Source organism: Calonectris borealis, chromosome Z (genome assembly GCF_964195595.1).
Source record: "Calonectris borealis chromosome Z, bCalBor7.hap1.2, whole genome shotgun sequence".
Lineage (NCBI taxonomy): Eukaryota > Metazoa > Chordata > Aves > Procellariiformes > Procellariidae > Calonectris > Calonectris borealis.
Genome location: NC_134352.1, coordinates 58,156,456 through 58,179,401, shown reverse-complemented (window position 1 = coordinate 58,179,401; position 22,946 = coordinate 58,156,456). Strand labels below are relative to the sequence as shown.

Here is a 22,946-nt window from a genome sequence, read left to right as displayed (position 1 = left end):
AAAAGATTCGCAATAAGGTAAATATTTACTGCTAAAAACAGCTCGCATCGCTAAAGTATTGGTCATCTACAGACCAGACTGCATTTTACAAATAAACCTGGCATATGAGATATTTTCAGACAGCTGCATTGAATTGAAAGATGATAAGGAAACTGAGGCAGGAAGAAAAAAAAACTTTAGGCATCATAGTCATTGCATAACTGCCCTGTAGGCACTGTCACGATTCATTTACACAGCAACTACACACGCACTGAGGAATTTAAACCCACTGCTCAAGTTGTCTGGATGCCCAGGGGATTGAATCTTGAGGATTCAGATTACCCTTTAGATCGCATTGGCTTAAATGGGAAGTCAGAAGGCTTTCTGCACTGAAGTGCTGTAGGTACAACAAAGCTTATCTGACCAGAACTGCCGGGATGCACAGATTAAATATTGCTGTAGAGCAGCTCTCCAGGCTGGCCAGAAATATGTTGTTCAAGCACCCTTAGAATTCACAAGAGACAGAATTTATCAGGAATCTGAAGAATTAATGATAGGATAGGAGAACCACATTAAGACAGGAACACATAGAGTGCTAGGAATGCAGACCGGTCTGATGTCAGGAGCTGCAAAATCGGGAGAGGCTATAGTACAAAATGCAATTGTTTTAGGGCCCTACAGAAGGATACAAGCGAAGGAAAAAAGTCAAGTGTAAGAACAGAGAGAAGTTAGAGGAATTACCTTGCCTACTTAGAAGAACAGACAAATTCCAGAGGCCCTTTCTTGACCTCTGTGAGCCACCTGTCCCTCTTTCCCAACTTCAACAACCATCCAATACTCAGAGCAATAAAGTTAGGCCAACACAGATCACAATGCCCTCAGTGTTTCAGTAGATCAAGCTCTGAAACCACTTCTCTTGATTCCTATATAACTGATCTGCAGGGCTAAAGTCCAGCAATGCTTGGGACAACCTGCTTAGCAAGACCTGAACATGCCTTTTCAATGTTGTAAAGAAACTTGATGTTTGGCTTTTTTTATAACTGCACCACAAAATTTTAATGACAAGTCTCCTCAAAGGAGACAAGGCTTCTACTAAGCAACCAAAGATTCTTCCCTTCTCTCTGAGACAGAAAGAATCTGCAAGAGTTGTACTCAACATCACCAGATGAAGATGGTCTAGGAGCCTTACTTCCGAAACAGAAACAGGCCTGAGGCAGTGGTTTATCATGGCATATGGCACATAGAGGCCACCCCTACTTGCTTTACATACCTCTACAGATAAAACCGCATGCAGCAGGAGATGCTGCACCCTGTGGGATAAGGTACCCAAACACACTTCAGCCTATGGGAACTCACCACCAAACTCCTACAAGCTCCTTCCAGTCAAAACCCACACTTCCCTTTCTTCAGCATGATGATGAAGGCAGGAGTTTTTTCCAAATAATTCGGGTGCTAATGAGGTCATACTGATGTCTCCAGACCGACTCAAGTTTCACGGAAATATTTGGTTTTGGATGAGCAGGAGGAACTTCAGTATTTAGAGGGAAGGGGTACAGAACTGGCCTGGTGAAAAAGCATCAAAAAGCAGTGACAGTTGAAAACTCCCCAGCCCAGACCTGTCACGGGCAAATGGAGACGCAGTCTAACAACACACTGCAACAAATGGCAGTACGTTCTGAAAAGTGCAAGATCTTCCTGCCCCTCTCTCCAAGTTAGAACTCACTCAACGACCTTGCAGAACACCCTTTGAAAAATATCTACTCAAAGGACACATTCAAGGCAATACAAGCCTGTGCCAGTCACAGCGATTAAGCCAAGGCACCCAGGTTGCTAATCATGGGACATCGGTTCCCATTCACAACAGAAAGAAAATAAACATTCACTATTAATTTAAATTCTCTTACTTTTTACAGCTAGACACCCAAAGAAATCTAACACATTTTTGGTTCTTCTATCATAGCCCATTCAGATACTTACAGATAGTTAATGACATGATAACACATAAAGTGGCATGTCAATGGCTTAAAGGTATCCTCATTTTTAAAAAAGCAGCATTCTGCTCTAATTGACCTTAACCAACAAACTTAATACTAGACTTAACTCAATCAAAGCAAAATAAAACTTGTAACCAAGCTTTACTGCATGATAAACAATTTTCTATGAGAAGCTGTAGCCAATGGATTATACACCAAAATAAAGAACTCGATGGAACTTACATCAAAATATAGAATAAATTATTAGCCAAGCAAATAGTTAAGTTATTCTGATATGTGCTCATTCAAAAACACTTGTAACATAACCCTACCAATAAACAAAAAGAAGAAATAATTTCTGTGCCAGAATTCAGAAAAGAAAAAAAGAACACTGTGAAATTTATTCCGTTTTTCTCATAAACCAAAACCATGTTTGTGCAGATTTACAGACTACATTTTAATTGTTTGCCCTAATGCTTCTTGTCAGTACTGAATTCATGAGGCCTCAAATTTGTCTTTCATTCTGCATTCTGTTATTTGGTTCTTGGGACAGATAAGGGAGAAATACTTAGGGAAAACACAGATGCTGACATGTAACTGAACTTCTTCTAATGATGATTTTATCTGAGTTTTGGTAATTGTGATGTTCCAAAAAGGGACACCTGCAACATGTTTGATTAGATATACCATTAGACAAACCAATCCTCATACTTTGTACACTGAATCGCATTAAGAAAACACATGTGGTTTTTCCATACAGGCAAAATCCCTCCAAATGCTCTTGCAGTCTGTGAAAATACTATTACAGCAGAACCAGTGAGACCTTTCTGCATTATGTTCAAGTCAGAAGAGAATGCCAGGCACCTCCAAAAGCTGTCTGGGCAGTGATCAGATTGCCTATGGCTTCTGAATGTCCACCTTCCATATTCTTCATACCTCAAGATACTAGACACCAAAGCTGCAAGAAGACGCTCAAGATGTGAACAACTGACTGTTCTCTGTTCCAGCATAAGATAGTTAATTTGCTGATTTTTTGGCTTCGATTTGAGGCACCCAGGATAATTAAAAGTTGTCATTAAAAGTCTGTGGAAACTTTTGATTATGTATTACTTACCAGTGCCAAAGCTTTCCTCTCCACAAAGTGAGCAACGTCCAGAGTCCATAAGATTGGAAAAATATCTCCATCCTGATGGTGTCTCATACACAGGAACCTTCATTACTTTTGCCACTCTGGAAAAGACACAATAAAACATCACACAATTAAGACAGTGCTCTTTTTACATATGGCCTGAGATCAGTTGAGGAATATTCCAGGTCTTGCTACATCTTCTGACAGCTGGGCTATAAGTAAAAATACCCCAGAACAGATCAACAGCACCATTCAAAACTGATCCTTGTCTCAGAACCTGACTTCAGCCAGAACCCAGGTATGTTTATACGCTAAGTGTAGTATTTTGGAAAATGTAGGATCTCAGCTCAATAGGCTTTACCAGTATCTTTCTCTTGTTACTCAACAAGAAACACTTATATCTACAGATACACGGTTTTGTTATACAAGTATTTTAATGAAAGTTAAAGCATCATGTTGAAGTACCTTCCTTTACAAAACACAGGTGGCCAACACCAATATGCTTGAAAGACGCTTCTACTTCTGTTCATGTGTTCAAAGCCAAGAAAATACAGGAATGTTTGCATTATGCGACATCTCCTCTAAAAAAGCTTTCTCAGTCTCAGTCTGAGTTTGAACTTACTTTCCCTGTCTCCTGTGACGCACCTATATGAAATACTCCCACTAGCTGGCTGACCTGCCAGCATTTTCAAGAACAAAAATAAACCACCATATAAGCTGGATCTGCTTTCCCTTCCCCAGGTTGTTAACTGGTAATTATTCGTGTTATACACTATAATGAAAAAATCCTTTCTTGGACTAAAAAACAAGAAAGAAGAAAAACAAAAATCCTCTAAGGAACCCACTACCAAGCTGGGATTTATGCAGAATGAATATTATCGTTCTTCTTGTTTCTAATTATATTTGCTTGTTCTCATTGTGTGCCTAGGATTTTCAGAGCCAACTGGTTTTTAATATGAAAAATAAGACCTGAGATACAGTCAAGCAATCTGACTGACTAAAAAGGATCTTACGATCTCCCTAAGACTGCTGCAGCAATCACACCTAACACACATTTTCTAAATTCCACCCCCACAGAAGAATACTTGACGTGAGACTATTTATGTAATTTTAACCGTGGTCAAGCCTGGACAAAGCAGATCAATCAAAGTGGGGCCCAATGCACTTAACACAATCCACCTAGAAGTTACATGTCAAGGCAAAAGCAGTCAGCTCTCTGACCAACAGAGACACACCTGTTTTCTGACGGTCCATCACTCCGTCTTAAAGTAGGTGTATAAGGTAGAGGGGATGAACTCCCCAAATATGCAAATACTGACCCGTACCTAAATGACAGTTCAGCTCTTAAGTATTCTCTCTGAAATCTTTAAATTGTTAATCAGCACTGGTATTAATCTCCAAATCCACTTTTTTTTTAATGTAATAAATATCCATTGTTACCTAAGTCTCCTCCTATTCAGCCTAGGTGTTCATTTTTGTACTTATATATTACATCTAAAAAGAGTGTTTTTTAAATGAGATAGAGTAAGAATTGCTTATACTTATTTGAAAAGAGCTAACGAGGTGCCTGGAGAAAAAAATCTTATCAAAATGCTTAAACCTAAACTTGTTTTTCATGTCTCTAGTTTAGATGTAGAGGCAAGTGTATACCTCCTTGTGTTTATACAGCACTAGCTGTATTATTGGCTGCATAACGGAGATTATAGAGTGCAGAGCTGAAGAGGTTTCTGGCTCGCTCTGCAAAAAATCAAGAACATAAAAGGATTTAATCTCTGTGTGACAGTAACTGCAAGCTGGGAATAGGACCATACTGCCAAAAGCTAGAAAACAATCAACCAGAAAACAATGGCTAACATGCTGGAAGAGCAAAGACAATTCTCTTGAGGTAGCCTAACAATACAGCAGGAATATTTCTACTTGCAGAAATGTTCCCATATCCTGGTACTGTTTTTGGAGAAGGAAATCCTTTCACTTTTCTGTATTCCTCTAGTCTGGGGACAAACAGCCTTGGATGGACCTATCTTGACCAGCACCAAAAGCTTCCAGGGGCTGTGATGGTTTTCAAAGATTTCTATGCACTAGGCTAGCACTGAAAATACAGATGTTGATTCTGCTGGCATTGGGCTTACTTTAAACTAAACCTTTCAAACAAACAATATACACATAAACATATACATACAAAGTTTATAGTGAAATGACAGTTTGTTCTTTGCAATATTTTTTTGTTCTTGACTTAAGATTTTAACAGACTAAATCAGTAAATAAGTAGAAAGACACTGAAAATTAAGCATACTCTTTTTTGTAGCCATTTTACTGAACTAAAGAATCATCACTGGAAGTCTCAATAAATGCAGAATGGGCCTTTATGCAGCCTATAGATATTTAAGGTGAATGATCACCCCAGGAAACATGTGAGGGGTTCCCACAGGAAAATGCAAAAAATTCTCAAAGCTGCAGACTCAGAGAAATAATGTGCTGCATCAGATCAAATTACAGGAAATAACAATGCAAACTACAGGAAAATACCCTCAGAGGAAGGAAACTAATATACTGTAACTGGGAAATTACTAGATCTTCAAAGCGAGGGAAAACAGAGATTAAATGTGGGAAGGGGGAGGGATTTTTAATGCTCCTACATCTACATCTTTCTAAACAAGAAATACGACTGGTACGACTTCAGTGCAGAGAAAGTGTGGGGAGGGGAAGTATCTTCATTTACCAAAACTTTTTTTTTCACTTTACATTCGCCAATCTGCTTTCTTGTAGACAAAATGATAAAATCAGAGTTTCAGTCACTGCTACACTAAGTAGCCAGATTTTTTTTTAAAAAAAGTGCCAGCTGAGACAAAAGGGTAGCATCTCCTGTGGACCAAAATTTGGAAATTAGTTTCTATGTACCACTGAAGATTTCCAGCACTACCTAACACAGCATATGACTTCATGACAAGCTAGAAAGATATTACAGAAATATTTTATTCTGCTAGGCAAATAAATGCTTAGGATGACAGTTTCTGGAACTCGTAATTCTGCAAGAACAATTGCTGATGAGTCACAGTAAAAGTTTTTGTTTTATCTATAACAAATCACAGATCCATTAATTACAGTCTATGATGTTTTTAGCAAGGTATCTTCACAGGGCAGTTCAAACAAGTCTATATATAATCAGCTTTTTAAGTTTCTCTTCTTTCTGTACAGTGGAGTACCTAAATTTCTAGAGTTAAAAATGGAAAGTCAAGCAGTTACCATACAGATTTTGTTGTCTATATGAGATCTCTTGGTCAGACAGGATACTACTTGCCTCAGAAAGTGAGTTCTGGAACTGGTGCTGCAAAGAGTTTATATCTTGCAGAGGTCTCACTCATCAGAGTAAATTTTAAACGTCCTTATATATATGTATAATGCATCATCAACAAGATACTGATGCAGTGGTGCTCCTGTAATGGGCAATACCTCAGTCTCTGAGTTGCCTGGGTGAAGGTGTCAGCTGTCAAAAGGCCCAACTTGATGGATATATACTCCCAGAGCAATTCAACATAAAAACTGGAAAAAAATATGACATATGAATAGGTTCATTTTCCTAGTCTATTTGAAGTAAAAGCATTCTATTTATGGCTAACCACACTGATATACCTATGTTTATATGTTCCATGAGTATGAACTATGTAGAAGGAATACAACAAACCATGGATATTCTGGTTCTTGTCACCTCAGACATTTAATGGGACTGACTTCAAACAGTATTCTTGCTTGCCTTCTTTCAGCTTAAGTGCTCACTACATCAATGAGATTACACAATAAAGTTTCTTCTGTCTGTGCGTAGCACTAATTAGCTCTTGCTAGACTGGGAAACAGGGTATTTACACTTGGACCTAATCTGAAGGGCAATCACCTTACTTATTCTGCCCATATCAGAGCTAAGTGTATTTATGTTTCCAGTATGCCAAAATACTAATTAAGGAGAAAAAAAAAAAATCAAAGAAAAGTGGACTGTACCTTTGGCAATTACCTATGTTATTTAAAACTATATTTTGTGAATTTAAAAAAAGCAGGAGCAGCTGTTTTTAAATGGAGAGACAATAAAGTGAGTTAAAATAAGAACATAAATTATTGTAAGGTTATATAGTTAAATCTACCCTCCTACTGTATACCTTCATTCTCATTTTTACTTTGAAGAGCCCTTGCTACCTATACTGACTGCCCACTTTTTATTAAAACATAAGGAGAACACATACAATGCAACCATGAGAAGCAGTTTGAGTTATTTCATCACTAGAAAACAGAATTATTGGAGAGTTTAGTACCAACACAGAACTGTTAAGCCAATTCTTGAACTCTACAGAAAGTCTCACGAAAGCATGAGCTGGCCAGTTCATAATAAAGGTAATAAAGAACATAATAATAATCTTCATATTGAAGATAAGAATTTTTGAAAATTTCCTGTCAGAAAAAAAAAATTAACAACTAATTCTAAAATTGCTCCTGACAGCCTTAACAGACTAATGTGGAAAACTTACCTGTTCTGCACCAGGCAACTGGACTACCTATTGTACAGCTGCACATCTGAATATCCCAGATCTTCTTCCTTATACTTCACAGCCATGTGCATGTCACCTAACTAGGAAAACAGAGGGTACAGGACTCTTGATAGCCCAAATGATTTTCCTTGGAATTACAGTAAAAATATTATCCTGCTTAAACTTTGTAAAAAGGTAACTTTCCATTGAAAAAAAAAAGTTCTTTTATTTAAAGGGGTTAAAGGAATACCCTTGTGATACCTTTCTTTCACTTTTCCACCCAGTGGAGACAACAGACTGTTTTTCACAGATAGGCTAGTAAAGCAAAGTGGTCCTTGAGGGTATGTCCCAGTCACTGTGGTTTTGCACTGGCAAAACACCACTGACTTCAGCAGAGTTACCCTGACTCACATTAACAAAAGTCAGAGGGAAGTTTGCTCCAACCTATTCTCTACAATGCCACATGAAGTCCTGATGAATACACATCATTCAGATACAACAAATGGCCTGTGGCAAGCTGACCTTCTTGTGCCCAGTGAAACTTTTATAACTTCTGAGAATAGACCAGTCAATCAAATAAAATTATCCTGCCAAAGTCGTGATGCCTGTTCACCACAAAGATAAAGGTCGCAACGCTAGGGAAGGGCTTTCTTTGACAGGTCTCATGAACTGTTGTAAATGACTGGCTAGAGTTTTGCATTATAGGCGAAATGCTGGCTAGGGTAAACTGCAGCATCGCATTCATTCTGGAGTCTTAACTTGGAGGAAGAAAGAGGTGTTAATGAAAGAATCCCTACAGAAGCGGCTATTGCATGCCCTTGTCTCTCTCGTCTTCCACCACCTGTAGGTTTCAGCTGCATGTGTGAAAGATGCTCACAGACACTTAGGTGAGCAGGCGTCAAAACACAGACTGGTGTTTCACGGACACATTTTTTGTCAATCCTACTCCTCTCTGTGGAGCCAGTGCTGAGGTAGACAATGTGTTGTAATTCAAAGAGCAACGAGCCTGATTCTGCACACGGCTAAGCACTCTCAGGCCCTAACAAACAGGAATCGAAGGATTTTGTGGGACAGACATGTGGGCCACTGAAGCACAGTGTGTGGTAGCAGCATTTTGCAAGAGATCAAACCTCTGTCGTGGTCTCTTTCAGAGTTACTGGCGATAAAAGAAAAAGGTTTCACACTGGGTCTTCTAAATCCCTACTTAGCCACTGAAGTCGACTGTGTTATCTGATCTCCAGCTGATAAAAGCCTCATTTGATTTAAGGCCTGAAGCATATTTTATTTTAAAGACAGGACTATGTTTGACTGAAACTAAGAAAAACAGTTTTTCCTCCCACTCCTGTAGCCTTTCTTCACACAAAGAATGAAAAATATCTCAAGGAAGGATCTGCATCTGATTTATCAAGAAAATAATTTCTCTAGCTGAAAATAACATTCTTCACACAGTCTACCCTTGGCATACAAATGTGTTTTATTTTATATTTTACTGCCCGAGATGCTTCAAAATTTTTGTAACGCTTTGGACACTTCTGAGATCAAAACAACTGACTTAGGTTTGCCTACATCCATTTTTCCATCCCTTTATTAGAGATCCTGCTTTTGCTATTCTCTAACCATATAGTACGCTGATGGACTTACTTAAGTGTATTTGCAACCAGACCTAAAATTTCATGGGTTCATTCTTTTGGAGGACTAAGATGACATCCAGGATTGAACTCCTATCATGCTGCCACAGTTTCTTCTCCATCCTACCATTTGCATTAATTGTCTCACTCCCTCTCCAACATCCAAATTCCTTTTGAAAAGCAAATTTTTTTTTCAACTTTCTTGAAAATTTAGACTTATTGCCTTTTTAGTCACCAAGTCCCTATCCCATTCTCACTGCACGATGTTTCCACTTGTTCTCTCTGTGGTCTCTTCTTGTTGATGCTGAAGGACTCTTTGCTACTTCATTTCTCAACTTTGGAAGTCTAATTCAGCTCACCTTTGGTCAGTTCCCTCTTTGTTCTTATTATTTCTCAAAATGTAGGAGCCATGAACTTTCAACTTTTTTCTTCAGTCTCATCTGTAAGTCTCTCCTTCTTTTTAACTATGCAACTCCAACAGCCTGTGAGAAATTCAGAGCAGTAGCAATGACAGCACCAGCACTGGCACCAACTGTAATGTGAAATGGATGTTCTGCTTCTGGATGTTTTCACTCTGTCTGCACCGCCTTTCCTTAAAAGGCTTCAACTGCATATTGTGCAAGGAGCAGAACTAAAACAACAGTCACACCCCTTATATGGTCAAGTATTACAGTGTTACTCTTTCCCAGTCTTTAATTTATTAAGCAAAAAGCAGTGGAATGCTAACCCCTTGCACACCACACAGATAACCAGGACATATCACTAAGATAAGATGTAAACGCTGCCATTGCTGGCAGAGAGGCTGTCAGGAGCACAAGGCAGAAAAAAAAACTAGTTAGTAGACAACAAGTTCCTTTTCCTTCTGCTTTCTAGTATGCTACTTTTCACAGAGAATGATCATAGTAACAGAAATCAGTAAACAAAAAGCATCTGAAGACATTTTAGCTACAAAGGATCTAGAAACATTTGGCTTTTTTGGTTTTGCTTCCCCCCCACCCCTGCAAAGTTTTAACTCTAAAATGCTTCTGCAGGTGGACTAAAGGTACACCAAATCAAGGTCTGGTGTTCAGGGGCAGTTTCTGCCTTGAAAACTGGTAACTTCAGGTGGATTTTTTTGGCTGACAATAATTCTGAGGATGGTTATGGATTGCTAATAACTGCAGAAATCATCTCCTTGTTAAACTCTATTCAGGACAATTTGAATTCCCTTTCTATCAATGGAGCCTCCTGGCACTCATGCAACGTAACTGCGGTGCCAGCTAACTGTTCCAATATTCTCTCCTGCCTCTCAGACTCACATTGCCTCTCCCCGTGTTTGAAACCTTTCAACAGCAGAAACTAAAAATTATCCCAGCAGAAAGCCAAAGTCCTATAAACACAACCTACCTTGCTCACGCCTTGTAACACACAGCAACCATACATACTAGCAACTTATTTGAGCTACACGGAACACATTCACATTCAGCAATCACTGCTATACTCCAAGGATGTGAACTATTGTGTCGAAGGTCAGGCCCTTGGCTTTAAATTCCTGAAACAAACAAATTTAAAACTTAGTATCTCCCTTTGGGCCCTTCAGGTTCATTGGACTTTTTCTATCTCCTGAAGGAGCGGACTTGAAAAGGCTCGCACCATTACAAGGGTAGTTAAAACACGCATCAGGGAACCCAGGCTCCCAGACAGACAGGCAGTGGGGCCCTGCAGGTACCTGCGCTCCTTGTTGCCACCTATAGGCCATGGTGTGAACACGCAGCTCAACGCTTCGTGCCGTCAAGCTTTCCTGCGCACAGACTCTGTACTACCTCAGTCAAGTGTTACAAGTGCCTTGTGCAACGTACCGAAAAGACAGCACTTTTTAAAGTACGAGAGGCGCTTTACAAAATAATGGTAAACTAATTTGCGTCCCAACAGGCAACTTTCTGATTCACTCCCAGGGGGTAAAAGTAAATTCACGTGCCGAACTTTATAGCCAGCTACAGAGCCAGGGGAGCACTGCAGGACTGAAATGCACTTGTAAGCAGGCCAACAGCTGCAGCACAGCTCTGCTTCAAGTCTCTGAGAAAGGCCTGCAGAATGCCTCTGCCTCTTCCCTGCTCTTCAGGGAGTAAGTGGTCAAAGTAAAAATAGCCTGCGCGGCTCCTTGCCGAGTCTGCCTTTGCCCTCAAAACTAATGTGATAATCCTGTCCACTACACGCAGGAGGTGCAAGGATGCTTTTTATGGACACTGTACTTTAGCCTAGTCTCCCTAACTTGCTGTGGAGTGAAATTCATTGCTGAATGGAGACAGTAAATGCACCTTTAACAAATACACGAAGCAGATGGCATGCAAAGCCAGAATTTCTCACCCCATACTTGCAGGCGCTGCGAGTAGGTTATTGTCGTAGTGAACAAGATATGAAATTACTGCCAATATTAAAACTATCAATAGCACGCAAGTTACATAAGTATTATCAGTGAGATTGTTACCATCCCCAATTTGTGGGCACTATGAGGCATTAAAGAATCTTCTTCTGACAAGTTAAATCACTTTTAAGAAGTTGCACTGCAGGAGACCTCATACACAGACTTAGGTTTTAGGGCCTTGAGTACAGCTTCGGCTTATAAATTCCTCTCTGAATTCTGGATGATAACAGAGAGTCCTAGCAATGAGATTCCATGGGAGAAAAAAGTTCTCTGAAGAGCTAAGTGTTTAATTTAATTTAGTTGAAGTTTGTGCATATGGAAACTAAGAACTTTCCTTCTTTTCAAGGAAATACAGCTTTAAGGAAACCCCACCATGCAAAACTGGACTTTATCAGAAGCCTCTCCTTCAGACAGGAAACTGGCCAATGAGCCTACGACATCTGTTTCTGCTCAGCCAGACTATCATGGTATGGACAGTGCTGTCAGCATGAAAGCCCTGTAGCTCAGACTACAAAACACACAATTCTTTGCAGTCTCCAGGGAAAAAAAAAGAAAAACAAAAAAAGAACAACGACGAAATCCTCTCTGTCAGCTTTTGAAAAAATCTCAGCACTTCTACAGATTTTAGCATGGAGCAGATGTTCAGAAAAGAATCAGAAAGGGACACAACTGCTACGTGCTAGACTTTTGCACATTAATAATAAAATGTAATTAAATAAATACTGACTCAGTGGTGTTTGCTGTAAGTAGAGCTACTAAGAAGCACGTTCTTGAAATTGCTTTTAACATTGGAATCCACCTGTAATAAATGCATTAGTGGGTCATGAGAAAAAAAATCCTTCCTGCCTTTTTTAAAAAGAAAAATTAATTTAATCATAATGAGAAATGTTTAATTGCAGAGGAAGTACTTGTGCACTTATTACAGGCAGTGGAACCAGGTCTTATGTGAATTTACATCTAACTGCTAGAAATGATTCTCAGTTACTTTTTTACTAGTTGAGTGTAAAATTCTGTTTCCAAACTATTAATAATTTTTACCTTTTTGAACTCCCCACACAGCCGGCACCTCTCTTTTCTTTCTCTCCCATTGAATGATACAAGTCAGAATGAATCCACTGTGTTTAAAACTAACCCAGAGAGTCAACCTGAATGCCTGTATCTGAACTGAGTTTGCTAAGAGCAAGAGTTTATTCTAAGTACAGTATTTATACTAGTGTCCTTTTCTGCAGTGTGTGAATCAGTGTGTCTGATTCACAGACATGGCAGGATGAGAAGAAACAAGAAAGGAGACCCGGAACAAGTCTGCAGCATTTCTCAGGTGCAGCTCCACAAAATTCATAGCCCAAATTTTTGTGGGAGGAGAGTACTAGAGTGACTTAAGTCCTGCTGGACACTCACCAACCTTAGGCAGCTACGAAGGTGCAAATGACAGTAAAACATATGCCATATTGTGCAACGGAGCATGGTTCAGGGATCTGCAACCTCATGGCGAAGAAGCTACCTGTTAAGCAGGAAGCAGTCCGGTCCCACCAGTGTGGCACTGTGTCCCCATTGGTTGGTCTCCTTCACCGGCCAGGTCTGATGCCTTGCTAGCACAAACATACAGGCAGTGGGACTCCAGACAGTACCTCTGCACGGCTCTGTATTGTACCATCCAGACGTATGGGCTTATCCAGGCTTCCATGAAAAACACTGCACTGTGTGAAGTAGGCGTGATTCAAGCTTTGCTGAATTACTGCACTGTATTTTCCTTAGCTGGAGCAGGGTTCAGAATGTCCACAAGCTTTATACGATTTCAAACTACAGTACTGTCTGTGGACACACAACCCAGTCTTCTGAGTTGTGTTCCTCCTACCCCTTCCACCTCCCTCTCTTCTTATGTCTTTTCAGCCCTGCTCCAGCATGCCACCCACGCTGAGATTTATGAAGAGAAGCAACCTAGGAGGTTCATGCTAGGGGATGCTGACTCAGTCACAGCACAACTTCAATTTCTCCTTTACAGGACAACAAGTGTTTTATACAAGGGCTCAGTGCCAAAAAGTAATGAGGATGGTACATAATAAAATGGGGGAAAAGATAAAACACTGAAGTAATGGAAAAACTAGTACTTTTGTGCAAAATTTCTTTTTTCTATATTCTACATTCATTTTTTTTAAATGAACTTTTACAAAAGGCTTTCATATTTCCATTCAAATCCCTGGAGGTTCTCATGAGTCCAAAAGTTAAGTGTGCTTAAGTATTTTGCTGAACTGGTGCCAACAGGCAAAAGTCAACTATTTTGCTTTATTGAGTATTCTGCACCCATTATAAAGCAAGACTACTTATGTGTACTGTGAGACCTGTTTCCAAGAAATCTGCTAACAAATCCAGTACCTTGCAGACAGAAATACTGCTCTTATGAAGAGAAAAAAAATTGATGCCAAGGTGGATAGGTCTGTGTAAATAAAGATAAGTTGGAAGGTTTATTGTTTTAAAGGGAGGGAAGAAGTAATTTCCAAGTGCAAAAATGGATGTGTTCATCCTCTTGCTTCTGATTTCTCCTCATTGTGTACATCTATACAGAAAAACAGGATGCTGCGGACACACCCGATAAAGAAGCCCAATGATTCTTTAGTGTAACTAAAGCTAGCTGAGATGTTTGGCCGTGCTGAGGCTATAAATTGCATGTGTTCCTCCTTCCTAGCCCCTGCAGACCTCTCCTTTGTCTTTAACCAGAACTACCAATAGGAAAATTCTGTCCTTTATATGACTTTATTTAACGTTGTACTCAGATGAGGTATCAGTCATCACTAACAAACGAATTGTAGCTGAGACGGACTCCAAAGCTCGTGGGAGGAAGGCCAGTTTGTCGGATCCACATGGGGGAAGAAAACCTTCTAGAATAAACAGTTACTGAATGTTAAGAAGTTTTTTTTTTTCTCCGAGGCTCTGTCCATATGGATTCAACTCAGCAGGACATTCTACCAATATTTCATTCCAGTGAGTTACAAAAACCTAAATTCACTCTCTAATTATGGTGGCTGAGTGATACTCACCACAAAGACAATTTTTGCAAAGGAGCAAAGTCAGATTTAAACTGGATAAGGAGCATGCAGCTCACAGACTGGTAACAATGTCAGTAAGATCCTAGACCTGGCTAAAGCAAGCATGAATCAGGCCTCTTAAGCATTTCTAAATGCTGGGAGAAAGAGTAGAACAAACCATGTTTGTACAGAGTTTTGACAAAAGAAGCTAAGAGAGCTTTAGGTGTACCTGATGGGGAGCTAATTCATTTGAACAAGAGGAAATAATCTTACAGATCCATCAGCTCACAGTAGGTTTCCTGAGAACATACAGACTCATATGACTTTAGACCACAATTTTTTGTGTTTTTTAAGAACTACCTCAGCAAGATTCAGGTAACTAGGAGGGTGTAGAATTAGCTCTTGATTCTGGAAGACTGAAGAACCAAGAGCTGGTGTGGATCAGTGCATGGGGGCTGACAGCCAATGCTGTCTGGCCCACAAAGGAGCTATCCTTATGATCGCATCATGCCCAGTCTTCCCTAAGAAATCAATCTTCACATGGGAGGAAAGATACTGAGAAAAATATGACACTGGATGATTGCAGAGGTAAAACAATCCCGCAGACTGGCCCAGCAGTGAGCGATCAGCCAGTCAGCAGCAGCTGCTAAAGAACTTAATTCTCCAATTTACAAATAGATCTATGACTAAGCTAATTTCCTAGCACAATCCAGCAGTAAGCGTATGGAGGCATTTGCTACATCTGTATTATTCCTCTCTGGAATCACAGAAAGACTCTGCAGGCCAGTCGAACCACCTGTAATGCCTGCACATTGACATTAAGTAAGGAGGCTCATAGCATGCTGTAAGTCTACCCATCAGAGGAACAATAAGAGTTACTGTGGAAAAAGAGATAGGGAGTGGGATCTACCCCATGCCACCTGGCAGTCTATCCATAGATAAGAGTTCTGTCAATCTTGGGCAGGGGGGAAGCTAATTTTGCCACAGTATTGTGGTATTTGGTGGTGGAAAATAGCCAAAGTGTAGGGTTGCCCTCTCACTCTTCCTAGATAGAAAGTACACAGTAAAAGTTAAAAGGAAATGTGAAAAACTTGAACAAAATGGAAAAAAGGAGCAAACAACAGTCAGGGCACTGAAAATCCCTTAAACAATATGAATTACAGTGATTATGGATGTCTCTTAACCTAGACCACCTATAATGATTAGTAATGTTTATGACATTTCAACAGAAGGACATACTGGACTACCAGGAAGATACTGCTGAACTTCGGTAGTTAGAGATGGAAATAAATACACACAGACAGAGCACAGGTTCCCATGGTGCTGTACTCCTACACGTACCACACCTGAGATCCATACTGCCGAACGAAATAAACAAAAAAGAGCAATCCTTTAAGGAAATTTACAGGCTGCAGCTTAGTCCACACTGCAACATTTTGGCAACCTCATGATGTTGTTTTAATGGTAATAAATGCTACTTGGACAGCAAAACCTTAATGAGTTTCATCAACAACAAAGCCCATACTTCTTCTCAATAACTCAAATGGGTGATATAACTGATATAAGTGATGAAAACATGAAAACTCTCACTGGTATCCCAGTCAAATCAGCTAGGGTAAAAAACTATTTCTTACAGTCACAAGTTATATATATGGGAAATTACTCTTCTTCTTTTTAACATAAATGACACACACACCCCCCCATGTACAATATGCAAGTTCATGAAAATGCCATCACTGCCTTTGAACAGTACATTTCCAGGAATCCAGACTTACAAGTTTGAAAACTTCTAACAAAAAGTATTACAGTAACTAATGTTGTTTTCAACCGTTTCTCTTGGTTACAAATGTACTGGAAAGCTTTGCACAAGATGCAGTCTGTGCAACTCTTTCTTATTATGGGGTGGTTTTCTTCAGTGTGTGGGATGCTAACAGGTGTACTCATCATGATGTTCCACACCAAATGCTGTTCTCATGTTGCTTTAGTCATCAGTTTGAGATTCAAATCCAAAATGCATAACTTCGCACCCTCTTTTGTGAATGTTTCAAGAGTCAACCCCCAAAGGAAGTATAACCTTCAGGACAGAGTGCCTGTGACTCCCTGCCTTGTGAAAACTTCATTGTCCCCTTCACACAAGCTCTAATAGAATGACTAGAAACAGCTGTTGACATATACAGTACCTAGATATGGCTGTGCTAAAAGTAAGGATAAAGCAAGAGACAAAAGCTGTTTTGCTAAAAACGACTAGCAAACACAAGCGTTTCTATGAGTATACAACGAGGGAGAGATGTGCTTTGGCAGCAACATACCCCAACAGAATCTTGTCTTTCACATAATAAAACCAGCTGGCACAGTGCTCAGAGTCCCTGTGAGGTGAAATTAGAATCACAGAATATCTCAAGTTGGAAGGGACCCATAAGGATCATCCAGTCCAACTCCCTGCTCCTCGCAGGACTACCTAAAACTAAACCATATGCCTAGAAGCGTCGTCCAGACGTTCCTTGAATTCTGACAGGCTTGGTGCCATGACCGCTTCCCTGGGGAGCCTGTTCCAGTGACAAATTGCACACATATGTACTGTAGATCCACACAGAATCTGAGGTTTGATTGCAGAGTTCATAGACCTAATGAAGAAAAGTCCAACCATCTGGCAAGCATGTGGCCATGCTCTCCAGATGTACTGCAGTAATCCCTAAGGTTATTCATGCCCTTCCTGGCTGAGACACAAGAATCACTTTTCATTACTATTTCAGCATTCATATGCCTACAGAGTAAGTTAACTCCTCCTTGTCAGTAAATTAAAGAACGAAGGGAATGGATGGCAATCAAGTACAATGACTTCTAGCATCTTCAGTGAACTTTTACATAACAAATGTAATTCCTTTAAAGATTCCACGCTTATTTTAGCCTCCAAATTCTGCCATAGCTCAGCAGGAGAAAGATTATGCCTTGTTCTAGGAAAGATACTTTTCACTTTTTTCATGACTGCAGCTGACTGTATTAGACAGTCTGTGTCCGGCCCATTCCCAACAGCATGGCCTGTGGCTAGTTGAGCTCTGCGAGCAAAGGCAGGTTTTTTGGTATATACATCCAGAAAAACAGCTGTCACTGCTACCGCAGTATGCTGTATTAACAGCCTACCTTGTTACTAGCTTCCTGAATAAGGCAGGTAGGAGGACAATCTTCTTAATGCATGGAAAGAACAGAAACAAACAAAAAGACTCAAGTTTAAAGCAAGCCTGTCCCTAGAAAAGCAAATTCACCTACCAATATAAGACACACCTGAGCACAAAATAACACAAATTAATTTCAGTAGTGGACTTCATTGTGTTAAGGATTTGGCAAAAACTTCATATTTAGTGCAGCAATCAAATGTCAGAAGGGTCTGTAACACATGCATACTATGGGGAAAAAAAACAAAGCTTGAACAAGGAATAACCAACACTCAAAGCTTCCACACCTCCCCACCCTCAAACAGGGACATTTTCTGTTCTAGCCTTGAGTCCTGCACGGTCGCTGCTGCACACAAACCCTGTGAGTTTTCCAGCAAAAAAATGGTCTATGAAGGCAAGGGGGAAATGTTCTGTAAGTTCTCTTGTTCTATAGAAACTGCCAGGGAGATTTTATTATAGCAGAAAGGGAAAGAGATGTAACAAATGGAAAAAAGGGAGAAGTATCCTCCTTACCTCCTTCTGCAGACACTTACTGAGATAAGCCTCTGTAACATAATCACTAATGAGTAGCAAGACCTGTGGTCTTTTACAGGAAATGCAATAATCCTGTGAACTCAGCACAGGGAAAAGACCCACGTGGCCCATAATCATTAGCCTTTTTAGGCTTATTACAATGAGGTCAGCTGGTTCAAAAGGCACTGTGCCTATGCTCATTGACAAAGATGCAAAACAGAAGTGAATATAACCTCAACATGTGGTACAAAACTCTGTACTGACAGCGATTCAAATTGGGGTTTCAGTACTCTGGATTGTCTGGATAACAGAGAGACAATAGCTTTAGGTACATATCAGAAGTTACTGGTTGCTTCCACAGCCTCTTCTTCACCTCCCAAGTACTGTAATACTACATCCATCCTCTTACGCAGAGTCAGCAGGATAGCTCAGAAAATGATCAGGGAAAAAACAGTGCAGTTTCTCCAGCTGGATAATTCCTTGGTTTAGAAGAAAATAAAAAAGTAAATAATTTAAGGCAACAGCAAGGTCTTCCATACATCACCTCGCTATTAATCATGGTAACTACAAGACTGCAAGAGTGCAGGCAGGCTCAATAGTCTTGGTAGCATGAGGACTTTCCAGCAAAGGTGTCTTCATATGGCCACAGCATTATAAAATAATTCAGATGGAAGTAACCATGGGACATCTCTAGTCCAACCTCCTGACCAAAGTAGAGTCAGCTATGAGATAAGACGAGGTTGCTCATGGCTTCATCCAGCTGGACATTGAACAACTTCCTTGTTTCAAATTATTATTGTTGCCTCTTGTCCTCCCACCATGCATAGCTGTGAAGTGCCTGGCTCCATCTTCTTGACAGCCTCTCTGTAGGTACAGGTGGCTGCTGTTAGGCCCCACCAAAGCCGTTCTTCTCCAGGCTGAACAAACCCAACCTGAACAGTTCCCCAGCCTCTCCTCGTAGGGCCTGTGCTCCAGCCCCCATCTCTCTTGGTGATACTACGCTGAACTCGCTCGTTTACTGACGTCCTTTTTGGAGTGGGAATCCCCAAACCAGACAGTACCTGAAAGTGGTTTCACAAGTGCTGAGCAGAGAATAATCACTTCCCTCTCTGGGCCATCTCTTATTCATACAGCCCAGGGTGCCTCCACCGATTCCAGGGCACACAACTGGCCCTTGCCCAGCTCGCTGCACACCAGGGCCCTGGGCTGTTTCTGCAGAGCTGCTCCTCAGCCTCTCTGTCCCCAGCCTGCATCACTGTAGGGCTCTGCATTTTTAGAGGCAGGATTCACAGTTTGTCCTTGCTGAATTTCATCAGGTCCTTGTCCACCCATTCCTCCCAGCCGTCCAGGTTCCCCTGACTGGCAGCTTTGCCCTCCAGCATACCAACAAGTCCCCCCTCAATTTGGTGTCATCTGCAAACTTGGTTAGTGTCCTCCATCCCCTCCTCCAGGGCACCGATAAAGATGTTAAACAGGACAGGTCACAGAACAGACCCCATGTTTTACCAGCTCATTAACCAATGGTCCTTGAGCCTGACCACCAAACCAGATTTTTACCTATCTAGTTGTCCACCCACCCAAGTCATAAAGTCCGGAGTTGGATACAAGAATAATGTGGGACACAGTGTCAAAAGCCTTGCTAAAATGGAAGTAAATGACATCTGCTGCCCTAACCTCATCAACAGATTCAATCATTTTATCACCTATGCAATCAGGTTGGTTAGACATGATTTATTCTAGCAGCTCCCTAAGGATGCCATTTAGATTCAGATTTCCTTCCTTACACAAGTTCTGCTTTTTCTCTCTTGCAAACTGTTCTATGGATTTTAGAGAGTGAGAATTAGTAAGTGCTCTGTTTGGTTGTGATACTTGGCTGGGAAGGGAAAGGAAGAAAGCAGTTTCACAACATTATGATAGTATTCATAGAAATAGAGAAAATTAAAAAGGAAGAAGAAACTATAATATGCCATAGAAATAGACTGGTACTACAGAATCACAGAATGGTTGAGGTTGGAAAGATCTTAGGCCTCTTTCATTTCCCCACAAAAGGAAACAGAAGACAATGTTTCTTCTCCTTCAAAATTAATCTGACAATTCAAGTGACTGACTTAAAGTAAGAGCTGTTTTAACAGGACTCTCAAACTTCTTCAAATAATGTTCAGTACCCTGGTTCTGTCACAGTCTTACAGAGATCTTCTTCAAAACACCCAGAATGTAAAGAACAATTTCCTGTCTTCTTCATTTGTAAACAATCTCAGTAACTTAGCAGATTATACTTTAATACACATAAGAAGTAGGATTTTAAACACACTATTTTGAAATTCTGTGCCAGAAAAATTTTCTTTGAAATCAGCAGGGAGCCTTCTCCACGACAGTCACCCATGTACAAAAAATCCATTGATGGGAGAGGTTGCTCTTGGGCTGATACCAGCTGTGCTGTCCAGCACAGGCAAAACATGTTCAGACACGCTAATCCACATGGGATCCTTTCTAGGTTGAAACACAAAATAAGACTGTGTAAGCCCTTAAAAGAAAAGGGGCCTTTATTTTAAACTTTCTTTTAGCAGTCACAAGGTCTTCTGTAACTGACTTGCTGTAAACTTCCTCAGATTGTTTTAATTAAAATGCTTTTGGACTTTTTTATCAGAACATTTGAAGGAATTCCTGTTGTTTATTCATAGCTGTATACTTTTTGAGATATAAGACAGATGCAGCACTAAAAAAAAAGGATTTTCTGTTACCCAGCATCTCTCTATTGCATGGTGCAAGGCCTGCTCAGAATGTTTTGCAGAAAGTTTATTTTTCTCAAGTGGTTTTTCACATGTGGCATACTAAGCCCAGACAAAAGTCTGTTCATTTGTGAGAACTGCAAATAAACATATTTCTTAACAAGAGTCAATCAAGTTTACAGAATATATTTATGTCCCACCAAGCACCAAATCTTGCTCCCTCTAACTTCAGTGGACAAACCGACCTTATTTACAGCCAAAGCTTACGCTGGAAACAGAGCACTGAAGAGTTTTTAACTCATCTTTTCCTTCTAAATGAAGAGAGCTTTCAATATACCTTTCTGTATTCAGTCCCGAAAGCTGCACGTTGCACAACCAATGAACCTGCTCATTCTAGGCTAAGCAGCTATAGCTGTCCTCTCCAGGCACAGGCCAGAATGCAACTAACTATGAATGACAGTAAGAGTTGTATGTTGTGTAAGACTGCTCTGCAGCCTGCCATTCTTAATAGATATCAGCTGTCTTCAGGCTCAGAACTGGCCAGTGAATCCCTCTCAGACCCAAAAACTAAGTTGTGTGCCAAGTAAAAGGAGGTAAGCCACAGGACTGCCTAGCCTCTTTTGCCATTCATCTATAAAGGACAATACAGTTTTCTACTGATGTTTCACAGGACACCAACATGTTTTCTGTCCTTTTCTTCACAAGCAATGAAATGCAGCCAGTGAAGAACAGAAGATGCAGTATCAATTAATTCTCTCCTGGAAAGTTCAGAAGTATGCAATACATTCAGAGAGGTTCATTCTCATCTTTGGCTGAGAAAGTATCTGAGTCTGACTACTGCTGTCCTGAAAGGTGTTAAGAATAAACACTTACCCCACATACATCCAAAATGTGGTCTGCCATGACCACAGTGGGCAGCATGTTTTCATCAGTGCAGGCTAGGATAATGAAACACTGGATAGCCAAGAATACGGTGGACTTGTAACAGTCAAATATACCACACTATACTAAAGCATATCAAATCCAGCATCAAAGAAAATACAAAGACGACAAAGACAGCTCTTTAAAGATATCCCTGAAAATATTTGCAATGATAAATCACCTCCACTGCTTAAAAAACATTCAGGGATTAAAGGATAACAGCTAGATTACAAGCACATTATAGAAATAAAACTAAGAGGCACAGCTAATGAAAGGACATCAATGCCTTGTAATGACAGTTGTTGGTTTTTTCTCCACAAATATTTTCAAACATTCGTATCTGTGTAAATAAAACATTTAGCTGGATAACATATTTGAAAGCTGTTACAGAAAAACTACCATTCTTTACTAGATATACAAGAACATATATGGCTATTTTTAATATTGCAGTGTTATTTTAAAAGCTACAAATCCTGAACAAATTTCCCATCACAGTGCTCAACAACATTGTATTATGCTTCAAACATGTTAAATTATATTCATGAAGGTTTTATGCAGTTGCCCTCCTGCAGCATTCCAGAACAGAACTTGTCCTTCTGCTCCATCTAATTTAAAAACTGCTTGTACATGACATGGACTCAGTTTGACAGAGGTGTCTTAAAAAATTCACAGCAAGCCTATTCCAGATAAGAGAAAGTGAGACTGACTTATCCTACTGAAGGAAGACAAAAAGAGTGAGGTCACGACTGGCATAACTTGAACAAATCACAGTCACAGAGTGAAGGCAGTATCAACCATGTAGAAAGATGTATTTATAACCTGAAGAAGTCTTTATGTTGGGAGAATCCCTTACAACTCAACAGTAGAGGACGTCCATGTAGAGCAAGCAATGCACAGCGCCTATCCTGCTTCTGGCACAAACTTCTTCATTAAAACAGATGATCAACAATACAGAAGAAA

At 40.1% G+C, this 22,946-nt stretch overlaps 1 protein-coding gene across 2 annotated transcripts in view; it reads right to left on the bottom strand.

Moving 5' to 3' along the window:
- Positions 1-22,946, bottom strand: part of PGM5 (phosphoglucomutase 5) — a 77,191-nt gene that overhangs the window by 26,170 nt on the left and 28,075 nt on the right. For both annotated transcript variants that reach the window (XM_075136323.1, XM_075136322.1), the window contains exon 7: positions 3,067-3,182. In XM_075136323.1, the coding sequence (XP_074992424.1) occupies positions 3,067-3,182 (116 nt within the window). The remainder of the gene's footprint in view (positions 1-3,066; positions 3,183-22,946) is intronic.